Here is a 14368-nt window from a genome sequence, read left to right as displayed (position 1 = left end):
AAATCGATGCACTCACGATTGGTTGGGCGTGAAGCGTTCTGCTTCGGTGCAGTGTAACCCGCGCGCCGAACCCCGGAGGGCTGCTGGTGGCCAGGGCACGGTCTCGGGGAGGGTGACGGGTGCCGAAAATCAATGAGCCCCCTGACCTGCCGGCGGGACCGCTCGTACAGCTTCCAGTCTTGGACCAACAGCCGCCGTAAGCGCAACATTTCGGCCACTCGCCAGCACTATATAGCGGGGTTGTCGAGATTACCGATGCGCCGTTTCGCCAAACGTAAACAGCACAGGTACAATAACTACTACATAACCTTCGAGTAGAATATAATAACAATAATATATATATATATATAGTAGACACCACTATGTGATAGTAATATCATTTTGTTGGTCGCGTGTGATCGTAACGAATCACGCACCATCCCGTCGATATTTCTATAAGTATTACTCATACATTACATATTATTACTCGATAATTATAATTTGGACATTTATACTACTATAAGTATAATATATATTGTAATCGTTGTCGTTTCCAATGACTTGTGTAATACAAACAAAAACGCATGCTTAGCATCCGTAGTGTCTATTTCGGTACTATCCGATCGTTTTGTTATGATATAGCCGTAGGCAATATATTACCCGTATATTATACATTATATATTAATATGTAAACGGTGCATGTTGTGAGTGTATGTTTAATCGCCACAGTATTAAACCGACGTTTCTCATTTGCCCTTCGATCAGTAGGCCTCTTTTTTCAAAAATGTCTTTTATCGATGCTTGGTCACCTTTAAGAGCTCAGCGCGATCCTATAATCGTTTTTAGGCTTGTAGTGCTGTCAGTTTAACCGTAGTATTTAAAGTTACGATTAATTAAAAGTAATCCAAAGTGTTATAAACCCGCAAGTGTGTCGTTGCATCATTTTTTAAACCGATTGCTTTGTCTCACGTGCACAGATCCGTGTATTCATATACATATATATTATAATACATATATTCATATATAGGACGAACGGTATTTGTGTGCGATCGTTATAGGTATTGTTGTACCGTGTCAATCGTTAATTGAGCGGTTAACCGCAAACAATGACACACCGATCGACGGATTAAACGGTTTATAGTACAATGTGACTCTAAAAGAAAATTAATGACATAACCGAAAAAAACGCAACTTATCAATTTGTAGCTAATTACGTTTTTATCGTTCGACCGCCACCGCGACCATCGGTGAAAGCAATCCGGCGATTCAAGCCGCAAAGATAATGAGTCGGTAGTCCAAAGTCATCGCAAGTGTCCTAACCTTCCGGCCAGTGTACATATAAATATGGCCACCGTATTTAAAGTTTGTTTATAAAAATATTAAACGAGGCAAGTTCGGTCGTCCGGGAAACTTCGCCGTTTTTTTTTTAAAGCGTGCATCTGTTTTTTGTATAATACCTTACTGTCATTGTTATCCTGCACACGCCCCTCCCTTGGCTGTGCGGCTGTAAAGTAGGATTACGCTGGAAAAACTTACAATATCCTTTCACATAGACGTCAAAATCCTACTTAAGATTCTGCGTCAGTGTTGCAATTTTGGAAAACGGTACAAGGTTTTATAATCGTTCATTTATTGCAGTGTTCTGCAACACGACTGTCGTCATAGATAAACACAAACTACTACTCCTATTGTCACACAATATGTAATTACAACGTGTTGTATAAATACATGTTTAGTTAAACTGAAATATGATATTAAGCGATTTTTTGTATAGGAAACCGATACCTTTAAAAAAAATATAGCAAAAATGAGACCTGTATTAATAATAATATGGTCAGGTGCGTTAATAAATTAGGAAATGTGTATCATTTTTTTTTTAAATATAATTAATGTGATAAAATACTAATTGCGGTCCAACAAATTATATGTGTGTAAATATATTACCTTTGTATTTACGCCCATGTATGACTAAATGACTCGATGAGTTGCCTACTTTTATTACCTTCACTCATGTCCTATTAAATGTATTAGTATAGTGTCTTTTGATGTCCAACACTTTACTTCTATCCCTCGCCAATCTTAACTCGCAGGTAAAATAAAAGTACCATTTTTTGTCCCTTAACTTCTTCAAACCTCTCAAATTGCTATTATTTATTCAATTGTAATTTTTTTTTAGTTTCTATCGGTTATGAAAATTAATATACTTATTCATGTATTAATGTAATTATTGAAAAAAATATTCTAACATATTTTCATCAAATAATTTAAAAAAACAGTAACACATTTAATTTGTTTTGTATACAGCAAAAAGTTCAGTCATTTAACATTAATTTAGTTAACTTATTATTATTTGGTAGGATCAGAGTACCGACATTTTTGTCGATATTCTTAATGCAGTATATACGTTTCAAGTCAATTATGTTCCACTTGTTAGATATTTTAAAGCAATAAATAGCCATTAGCTTAGTGAGTAAAACATATTTTATTCTATTAACCGCTAATTATAGTAATACTAAAAAATTAAGCTAAAATAGTTAACAAAAAAAAAACCTATTCAAATTTGGGTCCGGAAGGCTTCTGTCACACTAAAACGGTCAAGTCTTAGTGTTTTACATCTCATACAGAGTGGGTCACGATGATTTGACAGATTTATATTCATGTTGTATGTAAATCTGTCAAAACCGCAAGGCCCACCCTGTAATTGTACACGGCCTCACTGCGGTGGTTCATCCCACTCGCCATAACCATGTCATACATAACCCGTTTCAGTCCTATGACATTCCTATGTACAATTGAAGGATGGTGTAAATTAATTTTTGACGATGACTCCTTATGATAATAATGATTGTGGGCAGGTTTACTATGGGTCCCTGGGTTTTATGGGTCATAATAATCTATGAGTCAATTTGAGTACTGTGATACATAGTAATTTTCATACAGCCAATTTGAATATAGTAAATTTGAGTGGCAAAACAAAAAGTTACGTACTTCGGGAGGCAATTTAGCAGCACTAATTTAAAGTTAGACTTTAAGTTATAATTGAGGGGTTTTGTGTACGGTGTAAAATTAATTTAACTTGAAAAAAAAATGTTGGTCTCGTTAAAGTATTCATATTTGAATATTTAAGGAAACATTTTTTTTTTTTTTTAAGAAACAGAGTACTCAGCTACACAACCCGCACGCCCTGTATGCATTTCTATGGTTATTATTTTGATGTTACATTAATTCTTCGTATTAGGTCCCAGAAGTTATGCTCTTAAAATAACCGAAATATGGATGAGATTATGCGCTAAAATCGGCTAATGTGTGCACTGATAAAACCCCAAATACGAATACTAATTTTACTATAGTATAATTCTTTATTTTTCTAAAAAAATTAATATATATATTGTTATTATTTTATTGATATTTTTAGATAAGGACAATTAACAAAATACAATATAACGGAAATATTAAAAAATATGAACAAATATTAAACAATTATTATTATTACATACCTACAACTATTTTTCTGACCATTTAATAAAATCATAAAAATGCATGAACTTCCGGAACCCACTCGTCTTATATCTCAGTATGTTATGTTATATACAGTAAACATATACATATATATATATATTATTCTGCCATAAATGTATCTGTTCGCCAGGCTGAGGGCAGCAATAATCTATTTAGGGCGGCAGTTGCTTAAGTTGTTTCTGATTAAACATAATATTTAATTAATATCCACGATAATACGTTTTTAAACCCGGAGCGTTTCTCGGATAGGAATTAAAATAATTTAAGAAATAATACAGAACTCGAGAAAAGGATATATGTTTAAAACGATCGGCCTCTTAAAATAAATCTTAGGATCGGCGGTTATATTAATTTCCATTAATCTGTCTATCAAAATAGATGATTTTCATTTAAATTGAACGACGATTTAAACGAAAACCAATTTGTGTAGCCTTTTATGTTATTTTCGATTATGGATTTTTGTAAAACTTTTTTACTATCGTTTTTATAAGTATTAATCCGATTTTGTTGCAATATAATATTGTACTGATTTACATTCGCTTATAGCTTAGTTTGAAGATCACGATTGTGTACATATCACATCGTTATGAGTAGGTATAATCACTATAGTAGGTATAAGCAGTACCTCGTGTGAGGAACTATCGGTTTGGCCAATTGTATACTAAAATTTCAATTGTGTTCAACTGGTATAAATATCTTCATGCATTATTCTGAACGGTAATACTCGGCATTATAAATAGTCAACTATCTATATAGATTTCTCATACTAGTGAAAACTATACGACTGTGACAGTATGCGAATAAACCTACAGAGACCGGAATATATATAGCAAGAAAATCAGAGTGAACGATCCCACTTGGGATAAAGGCGGAGAAAACTGACTGGGGGCAATCAAATTATTAGGCGGCAGACTTTAAAAAAAAAATACAATTTGGTATACAAAAAAATATATTCTGTGCCATTTTTATAAATTTATTACCTGATAAAACGGGGTACCCTTGATGTGTTCCTCCTCATATTCACCACTTCAGTTATTCTAAACTTAATCGGTATATGCCCAACATTTGTTTTGTTTCACTAGGTACCTAATAGTTTTCTACTTAGCCACTGTTAATGCGATTTTATAATGACAACCCGACTATGAATCAGTAAATTTACTGTTAGTTTACTGATAAATAAATAAAAAATAATTATAATAAATATATGAGTTCATTATTTTAAGAGGTAATCAGAATCTTATCCTTGAATGAATCACCCTGTACAATTTTACCGAGAACTTTTAACGAATTTAACATCAGTTGATTAACCGTTGTTAACCTTTTGTATTTTCGCCGTAGTGCTCTTATCTCGGCCTTTCTGTCATCATCGGTGTGAGCGTTGCCTTGTGCTTTTGCTTTAATCGTGTGTTTGATCATTTTCTGTAAGTGTCATTTACATTCCTGTTGTTAACTCGTTAACAACAGTAGCACTGACATTTAATTTTGAACCTTTGCATTTTAGTTTATAGGTCATTGTTTTGAATAACTCGTTTTCAGTATCACCCAATAACCAACGAAAAAAAGTAGTGTTATAAATGAATTGGGAGTTCTTCGATTGAAATATTTAAGGTTATGTAAACTATAAGTCATACAGAGTGGTAAATTTATAATCATTTATCTATTTTAAGTTATGTGGAATACAAATTACAAAATGACGCATTCATATTAAAGTGATGAGATGATGTGTTTACTAAAATTCGGCAGTGTACAAATTATGACCAATAATAAAAATACCTATAGAATTAATATTACTTTATGCCACTGACGGTCCTCGAGTGAATCTAATAATATAAATAATAATAAATTACATTGTATTATTACTCAAAAAAACAATGTTTGACCTTGGTTAACCGGGAAAGTCCAAAACTGACGTACCTACCTATGATAATGCCATTGCACCGATTGAACTGTATACCGTTTGAGAAATTGTAATAACTAATAAGTAAGTACGTGTGAACATTTTGTTTTAATCAATTTTTTAACAATGAATGAAAAAATTAAGTCATAGAATAAAAATAATAAGCTATGGTCATGCATATGTTATTCAACGCGTACTTTTAAAACAAAATTTCGCGTTAGTCTCGTGTGAACGGTAGGTTTTTATTATTGAATTAAATACGTGTGAAATATTATATTACAAAAATTACATTGTTGTTGACCTTTCGATAAAATATTTTTTAGCTTATAAACATTTCATTACTTATTTATATTTTAAGGTTTAGACTACCTAATTATGGACATTTGGATTTGGACATTCTTTGTGTGTGTATTTTTTTCGGGCATTTCTGTTGTATATCCACGAGTAATGAAACGTGTTTTTTTTTAACTGAACATAATAGATTTTTCTAATGAAGTAAATTAAAACCGTCACGTTTTTCTTAATTTCATAATCAGCCGTGGTATGTGTGTCGATATTTTGTTGACTTGTACACTCTAACAACAAACGTTAGTTGCAGCAGCCGTGAGTTTGTTGTTGTTCGAAGGTCTAATTAATGTTCTGTGATTTTTGTGCAGAATCGAAGCCATGTATGGTACGTGATAGACAGCGTGGAAGATGAGGACGCGTATGGCTGCGTAATGAGAGCGCTCGTGGCTGGGGCGCTGTCGGTATTGTACTCATCAACGACTTCGGACAACAATGCGTGGCCAACGTTGGCGACGGCGGCAGCGACGGTGGCCACCACGGCAAACTCGACCGCGGTGCCGTTGTACGATTCGCCGCCGAGGTTCTCGTTGACCCAGACCGTGTTTATCGCGCTCATGTCCGGTGTGCTCAGCATCATCACTGTGGTGGGCAACATAATGGTCATGGTGTCGTTCAAGATCGATAAGCAGCTGCAGAACATCAGCAACTACTTCTTGTTCAGCCTTGCGCTGGCCGACTTCTTCATCGGGCTCATATCCATGCCACTCTTCACCGTCTACACCATACTCGGCTACTGGCCGTTCGGCCAACACGTCTGCGACGGCTGGCTTGCGCTCGACTACTTGGCCAGCAACGCATCAGTGCTCAACCTGCTGCTGATCAGCTTCGACAGATTCTTCTCAGTGACACGGCCGCTTACGTATAGGGCCAAGCGAACAAGAAGAAAAGCGCTACTGTTTATCTGTAAGTGAACGTTTTCAAAGTCAGTAGGTCATTTCCCCCGTAAATTAAGAGAGGCGTAGAACTCATGAAAAGTAAAAACACTAATTTGTAATAGTTTATAAAGTATATACCGTATTATCAATTTGTGTTAGATTGATGAGAATATTACCACATTTGACGACATAACCCGTAACATAAGTATATTAGAAAAAAAAGTTGGCAGTATAGCATATATATTCTAGGGGCGGTTGTAAATTACACCGAAATAATTAGGTCCATGTAATATATTTGGCGATTGCTCAGAAATATCGTCCACAGCTTTACGTTTGGCAAAAAAACTCTTTTTTTTTTGTGTGGCGGCCGTTCACATTTTTTGCTATACATCTCCACTTTTCTTCGCTTTAAGAAAGTTCGCCCGAAAAACGATATTTTAATTAATTAACTCTTCCACGTTTGCTAAAATTTCCTCAAGATCTGGTAAGTCATAAAGTTATGTAGGAAATACTTTACAAAAAGTTTCCATGCACAATTTTTTACCCTATAATACCATACAATAACATTTGTGGCGCAGTTTACCACCTAATTTCCGAAAGACATCGCCACATCTCTCTAGTTACTAGTATCATAGTAGTTCCTACTAGTTAATTTCAGCAAATAATTCAATTGTACTACTCTGTTAAAAAAAAAAGATTCTACGGATTCGATATTTGAATTTTGAGCATAAGCATTCCATTGGCCTAATTAAACAATTTTCTAAGTACAGTATGACGATTTTACAGTAGAGCCTTTTAAAGTTTTCCCTTTACTTTTATTTACAATACTTAACTCGCAACTTTTATGTATTTTAGCTCCTGAAGTATGAACTATTTTTTTTTTTTACTACGATTTGGCAAAAATAAATCTTTCTATTCTTGTTCACATTATACAGTAAACCTTTTTGGCCGGAAATGTATTAAACATTATTGAATTGGTGCAGACGTATTTATTCTACGAGATACGCCGTGATTTAGAATTATAAGCAAAGTGTATCATGAAAACATTTTCGTTTTAGTCTTGGCTGCTCTAACCTGTGATGTTATTGGCGACTATAAAGCGCGTACTAAAACGTGGTAAAACAACTGGCGTTGAAATTAAATTGAGTCGATCGCGTTAAATTGTGTTCCGGCAGTATGGCGGCTTAAACGTCTTAACTAGACGACTTATGGACCGTAAAGAATATGTCGTTAGATTGATTAATGCGTTCTCGTTTGACGGGCTCTAGCAGAAAAACAGTACCTGTATAATATGTGTGTGTGTGACCATGTAAACCGTGGGAGATGGTGAGCGAAAAGAAGGAAGGGACAAATGAAGAACGTTCGACCATTCGTTGTAGTGCTTTGTATGGTTTTTGTTAATTTTCATTAAGTATCTGTGATTTGTATTCTAACCGGTCGGGCACCGAAACCGATATCCATTGTCGTTTTATCCTTCTGCTACGCCGATTTATATTTTACCTTTGTAGAAATCTAATTAGACCGGTGCACTAGTAACGTTTTTAAATTAGTATCCGGTATGGAATTTCGATTATTGGCTTACATAGAAAAAAAGTAATCATTTCGGATCTGCTGTCAAATATTATGTCTTTCGCATAAAATCTACACAGATTTTCAATATTTTTATAGTAATTCTGGATAGAAAAAAATCAAGTTTGGTCACTTTCCTATATAAAAAAAATCCAGTTGACTTCACGCCACAAAATAGATAAATCAGAATAGGCACTGATAACAAATTACACGGGCAGCATTTGCCGCCGTCGAAATTAGTCCGCTATCTTATTGGAGGAAACATCAGTTATTATATATATATAATCAATGATAGTACAATTCCTCCAACAAAATGGCTACCAATTGTTGTTTACATTAAAGTGTCCAGTGCCTGTTTACACTATATAATACCACATTGCGGTATGTGTTTTATAGCGGCCGTGTGGTTTATATCGCTGTGTCTGTGGCCACCGTGGATCTACCTGTGGCCTGTAATCGAAGGCAGGCGAACCGTACCCGAGACACAATGCTACATACAGTTTATACTCACTAACCAATATATCACTTTCGGCACGGCCATACTGGCTTTCTACACGCCGGTGACGGTGATGATCGTTCTGTATTACCGCATTTATATGGAGACCAAAAAAAGACAAAAAGACTTGCCTAATTTGCAAGCCATCAACAAGCCTCACAAGTAAGTGCGGCCACACAGTTTGCATTGCATGGCGGTCACATATTGTTTTGTTATTCTCGACAGCGATCAACAGCACGAAGACTCTTGGGGTCGCATAAGGTCGGATCCAAGCAACTCGTTGGACCGAAGGGAACTGTACGAGTCAAGCTCATTGCGACAAGCGTACTCGCAGTGCTCACTGGTAATTATTTGCATACCTCTTTGCGGTTTGCACTTGCACCCGTGTACGTCGGCAACTGTAAACTTCTTTTACGGTCTCCTGACCAATTACTATATCTTGACTTAGCGCACCGTGTCCCTCTACCCTTTCAATTGTTTTTTTCTCGAGGTGGTTTTTTTTAGCGATTTTTACAAAAAAAAATACCTCGGACGTCCGCGATTTTGTGATTTGTAGAATTTTTACATCACACTGGTGTTCACAGAAAGCCAGACGGCTGCTGACGTGGTCGTGGTTACGCGACTGGTGCGTAGACTGGTGGCACTCAGGGCGTGATGACGAATACGACGAAGAAGAAGACCAAACGCCCAGCGATGTGCCGGGCGGCATCGGTTACGGGACCACGGTGTCCAGGTCGACATCATTAAATATCATCCATCAGCAGCCCACCACGCCACCGCCGCTGAAGTCCTACCACGCGGTTAACAACAACAACCGGTTGGCGAACAGGTCTTTGTCCAACGACTCGGTGAGCGCTAGTTGTACATCCTCGTATAGTCTAAGTCAGGTAGCAAAACCACAGAGGCCATTGACTTAGCTTTTATGACAAAAAAAAAAATCACTGTTTTAATTGCAAACAATTTAGCAAACTAGTCGGAAACTAAAGAATATAGTGACCCGCAATGAGTCCGACATCGTCTCTCTCATTATATACATAATTATGACAGGGGCATACCCCCTGTCATAATTATGTATACTTTTTACTGTATAAAATCTGACAAAATAAATTTAAAAAATAAGCGTGCTAACAGGCTTGTGACGTACGTAGAAATATTGTCGAGGTAAACATTAGAGAAAAAAATGGAAAGAACTTCGAGAAGTTCGAAGAAAAAACAAGTGAATTGCATTGTGGAATCGTGTATAAGTGCACTTCTATACATCACCCTTGGAAGATTAATAATATTCCCTAAGATACAACTATTCATTAACTCATATAAGTACCTGTTAGCATACAATTTTGGTTTTAAAATAATGAGTAATATTTCAATATTTCTGGCATCTATTTTAAATGTTTAACGTTGGCACTACGGGAACTCGACACCTTTTATTGTCACTATTACGACAAAAGGGTAGCTGATTTAATAATACAGCTGAGCAATATAGTTAAAATTCACTTACATTTTTCTCTTTCTTCGTTACATCACACAAAATAACGGGGACGGCGCCACTTAAATCCTCGCCTTTCATCCGAGGAAGATAAAAAATATCCATCACTCTGTTTCCGCCCAACGTTTCCATATTATGTATCCACTCCTATAGCCTACCTCTTACCCTCACTCCCTTCTACGTTGACTTTCCTTCACTATTTTATTTTATTTTTTTCTTCAAATCACCCAAGTCCCGAACCATCTAATTCTCATGGTATTCCTTATATCGGAGTAACTTTCGAAAGGTCTCTATACACATCTATTTTTAAATAAATCTAAATTATTAGATAGGCCATATAACGTTTATATTTTTAATCAACCTGCAATCATGTTAAAAATAAAAATAACATTGGTTTTTACTGTCTTGTGTAAATTCACCGCAAAAACGATGACGCAAATGAATATTACATGATAATTATTTGTAGTTTTTTAATTTTTTTTTTTGATAATCCTGTTATTTCAATTTTAGGCGAGGCTGGCGCAACGCAGAAAATCAAAAAACGTAATTTGTAGACAATGGGGTTTAATAGTTTATAGGGGACGTGCTAATTTTCTAGTTAGACGTGTGATTTTATGCAAATCACGTGCTAACTTTTGGTGTTATAAAATGTAGAAATTTTTTTTTCATATGGTTGGGTCTAACGAAACGTTTCTATTTATAAATTAAAAATATTATCCGCTATAAATCAATCCAACGATAAATTGGACTGATACCATTTGAATTTTTCTAGTCTGTAAAATATGTTTTTTACCAAAATACACAGCCTCTAGAAGTCCATCCAGATCTTACTACCATTAATCGAGCAGAGCCTTGGCAGTTTTCAGTGGCCTTTAAGGGACTGTCTTGAATTTATATAATTGTCAAGATAAATTGTTTTTACAATATTTCGATATGTATGTAAAAAGAGACCGCCTTTTATCAGATCTTTAAAAAATTCCTTAGAATTTTTATACAACGTAAGATATTTATTATAAATATTGAAAAAAACTTATTCGCATAATCGTGACTCAAGTGCAATTTTGTTTGTACTACGAATAATTTAACATAATTTAAAAATAATATTCAATAATAATTTATAATTATAAATGTAAATTTAAATGGCGAAAAAGATCACGTATATATTCTCAAATATGTTCTAACTAACGACAATGATAACTAATAATAATAATGTTTGTGTCAACATTTTTGAAACGACAAAGTATATAGTGACCAAATTAAATAATATTGATGAAGTGTCAATATACTGAGATAATTTTATATAGGTAATTTAACTTGATCGCTAATTTCGTTAATATACTTATTGGTTATTGTTTGTCAAGGTGTATACTATTGTGATAAAACTGCCCGGCGACTGCGATCACGACGTGCCGACAGTGAAGCAGTATCACGGTTGTTACGAAGAAGCAAAAAGGAGATCTGGACAAATGGTTCAACGGCCGTCGCAAGACATGCGGTTACCGTTGAACGCGACCAAGATCCTGCCCAAGCAGTTAGGCCGAGGGCCCGCGGCAGCAGCGGCGGCGGCGGCAGCGGCAGCGGCGGCGTACACGAACAAGGAGAAGAAAAAGAAAAAATTTCAGGAGAAAAAGAGCGAGCGAAAGGCGGCCAAAACGCTGTCGGCCATTCTGTTAACGTTCATTATCACGTGGACGCCGTACAACATACTGGTACTGCTTAAGCCGTTGACGGCGGCCTCGGACGCGGCCGGCAGCACCGTTGAGTCGGATAGCAACAAGGGATGGGTGACGCAGGGCGTGTGGGATTTTTTCTACTACCTGTGCTACATCAACAGTACCATAAACCCAATGTGCTACGCCCTATGCAACACTACGTTTCGCTTGACCTACCTAAGGATACTCAAATGCAAGTGGAACACTAGGAGACATCCGCCACCACCCCACTTTCGGCCTTGAAAACGTGATGCCTGTACTTTAAATACCGGTCGATAGGTGTATAATTATGTTTATGTGTGAGTGTGTGCATTTTTTTTAACACTTCACAATATTGCTACTACAATGACTTCATTGGTAGCAAAAAAAAAAAAATCATTTGATACAATATTGACTAAAATTCAAAGAAAAACTTAGGATTTCACAATTTTTCTTTAAAAAAAAAAGGGTGTATACAAATGATATCAGTCTTGGGCTGTATTCAAGTTAATTAATACTGTATTCTGAACAATTTTCAAGACTATTGTATTTTCATAAAAAGTAAAATTTTGTTTTAGGTATACTAACCTACTAAAAATATATGTTTTAATCGGTATTAAAACTACCTATAATAAAGTGAAATAATTATTGTGTAAAATCATATTAAAAACAATTCACATGCTTTTTTAATCGGGCCAATAAAGTATAACAATAAATTATTGACAACAACATAGAAGACTGAAATAAAACGCAAATTACGTAACACGTCTTTTTTTTTGGTGAAAAAATAAAATAAAAAGATGTATTTTTGCATATAAGAATATATATATTTTTAAAGGCTTTTGAGTGAAACACAGCAGATCTAAAACAGATTTTTTTTTTGAAAACAACAAAAAACAGACGACTTTTTTCCAGAGAACTATAAATACCTCGTACTTACTACTACGGTTCTTAAATTGACTCAAGTGTTTTACCCTAAAGCTGATAGGCATTTTGTACATATTTATAATACATTTAAGTATTTTTTGTAAATTGTGACGTGCCTTGTAATTACACCCATTAATAATGATCAATTATTTAGTATTATCATTATTATAAAATTAGCTCGTAGATACGAATAATACAACATACATTTTTTATCGACCACGAATAACCAGGTATTCTAAACACTTTTTTCATGAATTTCTAAAACATAATTAAATACATTTTGTTTCATTTAAAGCTACCAATAAAGATTGTAAATTAAAAAAAAAAGTTTAGCATATCTACCTAAAAAATGAATTTGCAATGAAACTATTGATACTAAAAGGACAAATTTGTTTCCCCAAGACTGAATAACATAATTATGCCGTTATTAATTTAGAACCTATTATTATATTATCCAAGTACACACTCACACATGACATAATATAAATGTACATGTGTTTATTATTAAATAATATGTAGGAGGCGACGATATCAACTGTTGTGGGCTATGACAGCATGCCGATCACGGTTTTGGTATCAGCCGTTTGATACATGGAAAGAAAAACTGTAAATTAATATTATAAAAAACTATCGGTTTGACGGTTGGTGACCGGAGCTAAGTGACAGCCGATGGATATACTGGGTATACTTTCCTTTAAAGGAAAATCGCCTAAAATCGGTATAGTTCCCAAAAAGAACAACAAATTATAATAACGTTGTGTATTTATTAAGCTCGGTTCGACGGGAGGAAACAAAAATCAGGTACTAAAATCATAAGGACAAAAATATTCATTCAAAATACCTTACATCATCCGAGCAGGCTGCGATAAGAAATGTACTGTAGGCGAATCGCTGATGATCGACAGTTTTTTTCCGTATTTATTGACATCTCACTCGTTTATTATTATTTTTTTTCTTTCAAATTTTTAACGTCACACTAAGGTGAATTGTCCCGTAGATTTGTTTTGGTTTTCTTATAAATAATATATTTTTGTCTGCAATGGAACATGTACCTGTATCCCATTAGATTTTAAGCGTTTTCACCGTGACCGAGCTAACAAAACCATACGAATTTTTCAAGTATTTACATAATTTAAGTATAAGTATAATTAAGCATAAATATAATTGTATTATTATTATTGTGTAAGAAGATTATTGCGTAAGTTTTAAGTCATAGTGGTCACTTTTTCACCGCCTGATGCAATGCATAGTGCGCAAACATCAAATCTATAGGCGGGACTATTGGGATTCAGACGACTATGACTTGAACACCTTCGATAATTAATTAGGCCCTAAATGTATTATAAACGTATAATATTTTATTTTGTATTTTTTTTTATTTGACATTTATATACTTCAAATGTATTCATTAAATTCGTTTGTCCACGAATCTACTGACTCTGGGACGAGTGTTTTTTTCTTTACTCAGCGACATAACAGTTGTCCACCATCAGCAACGTATCAAGTATTCATAACCCATTTAGCTTTTCGTTCGTTGGTTTGTTACGTGTACATGTAACGTAGCGGCCGAAAGAGCACAAA

At 34.9% G+C, this 14368-nt stretch overlaps 1 protein-coding gene across 1 annotated transcript; it reads left to right on the top strand.

The window, feature by feature from the left end:
- Positions 1–141: 141 nt before the first annotated feature.
- On the top strand, positions 142–14220 carry LOC126838897 (muscarinic acetylcholine receptor DM1). Its single transcript, XM_050573677.1, has 6 exons — positions 142–287; positions 6052–6646; positions 8584–8845; positions 8909–9026; positions 9268–9531; positions 11531–14220. Exons 2-6 carry the CDS (start codon positions 6115–6117, stop codon positions 12122–12124), a joined length of 1770 nt encoding a protein of 589 aa, XP_050429634.1. The 5' UTR covers positions 142–287; positions 6052–6114; the 3' UTR covers positions 12125–14220.
- Positions 14221–14368: the final 148 nt, after the last annotated feature.

This window comes from Adelges cooleyi, unplaced genomic scaffold (assembly GCF_023614345.1).
Source record: "Adelges cooleyi isolate 19-005CV unplaced genomic scaffold, UGA_ACOO_1.1 ACOO_flye_CR_arks_rails_tigmint_CR_PRNA_30, whole genome shotgun sequence".
NCBI lineage: Eukaryota > Metazoa > Arthropoda > Insecta > Hemiptera > Adelgidae > Adelges > Adelges cooleyi.
Note: the sequence above shows the minus strand (reverse complement) of the source record. Positions and strands in the feature narration are given on the sequence as shown.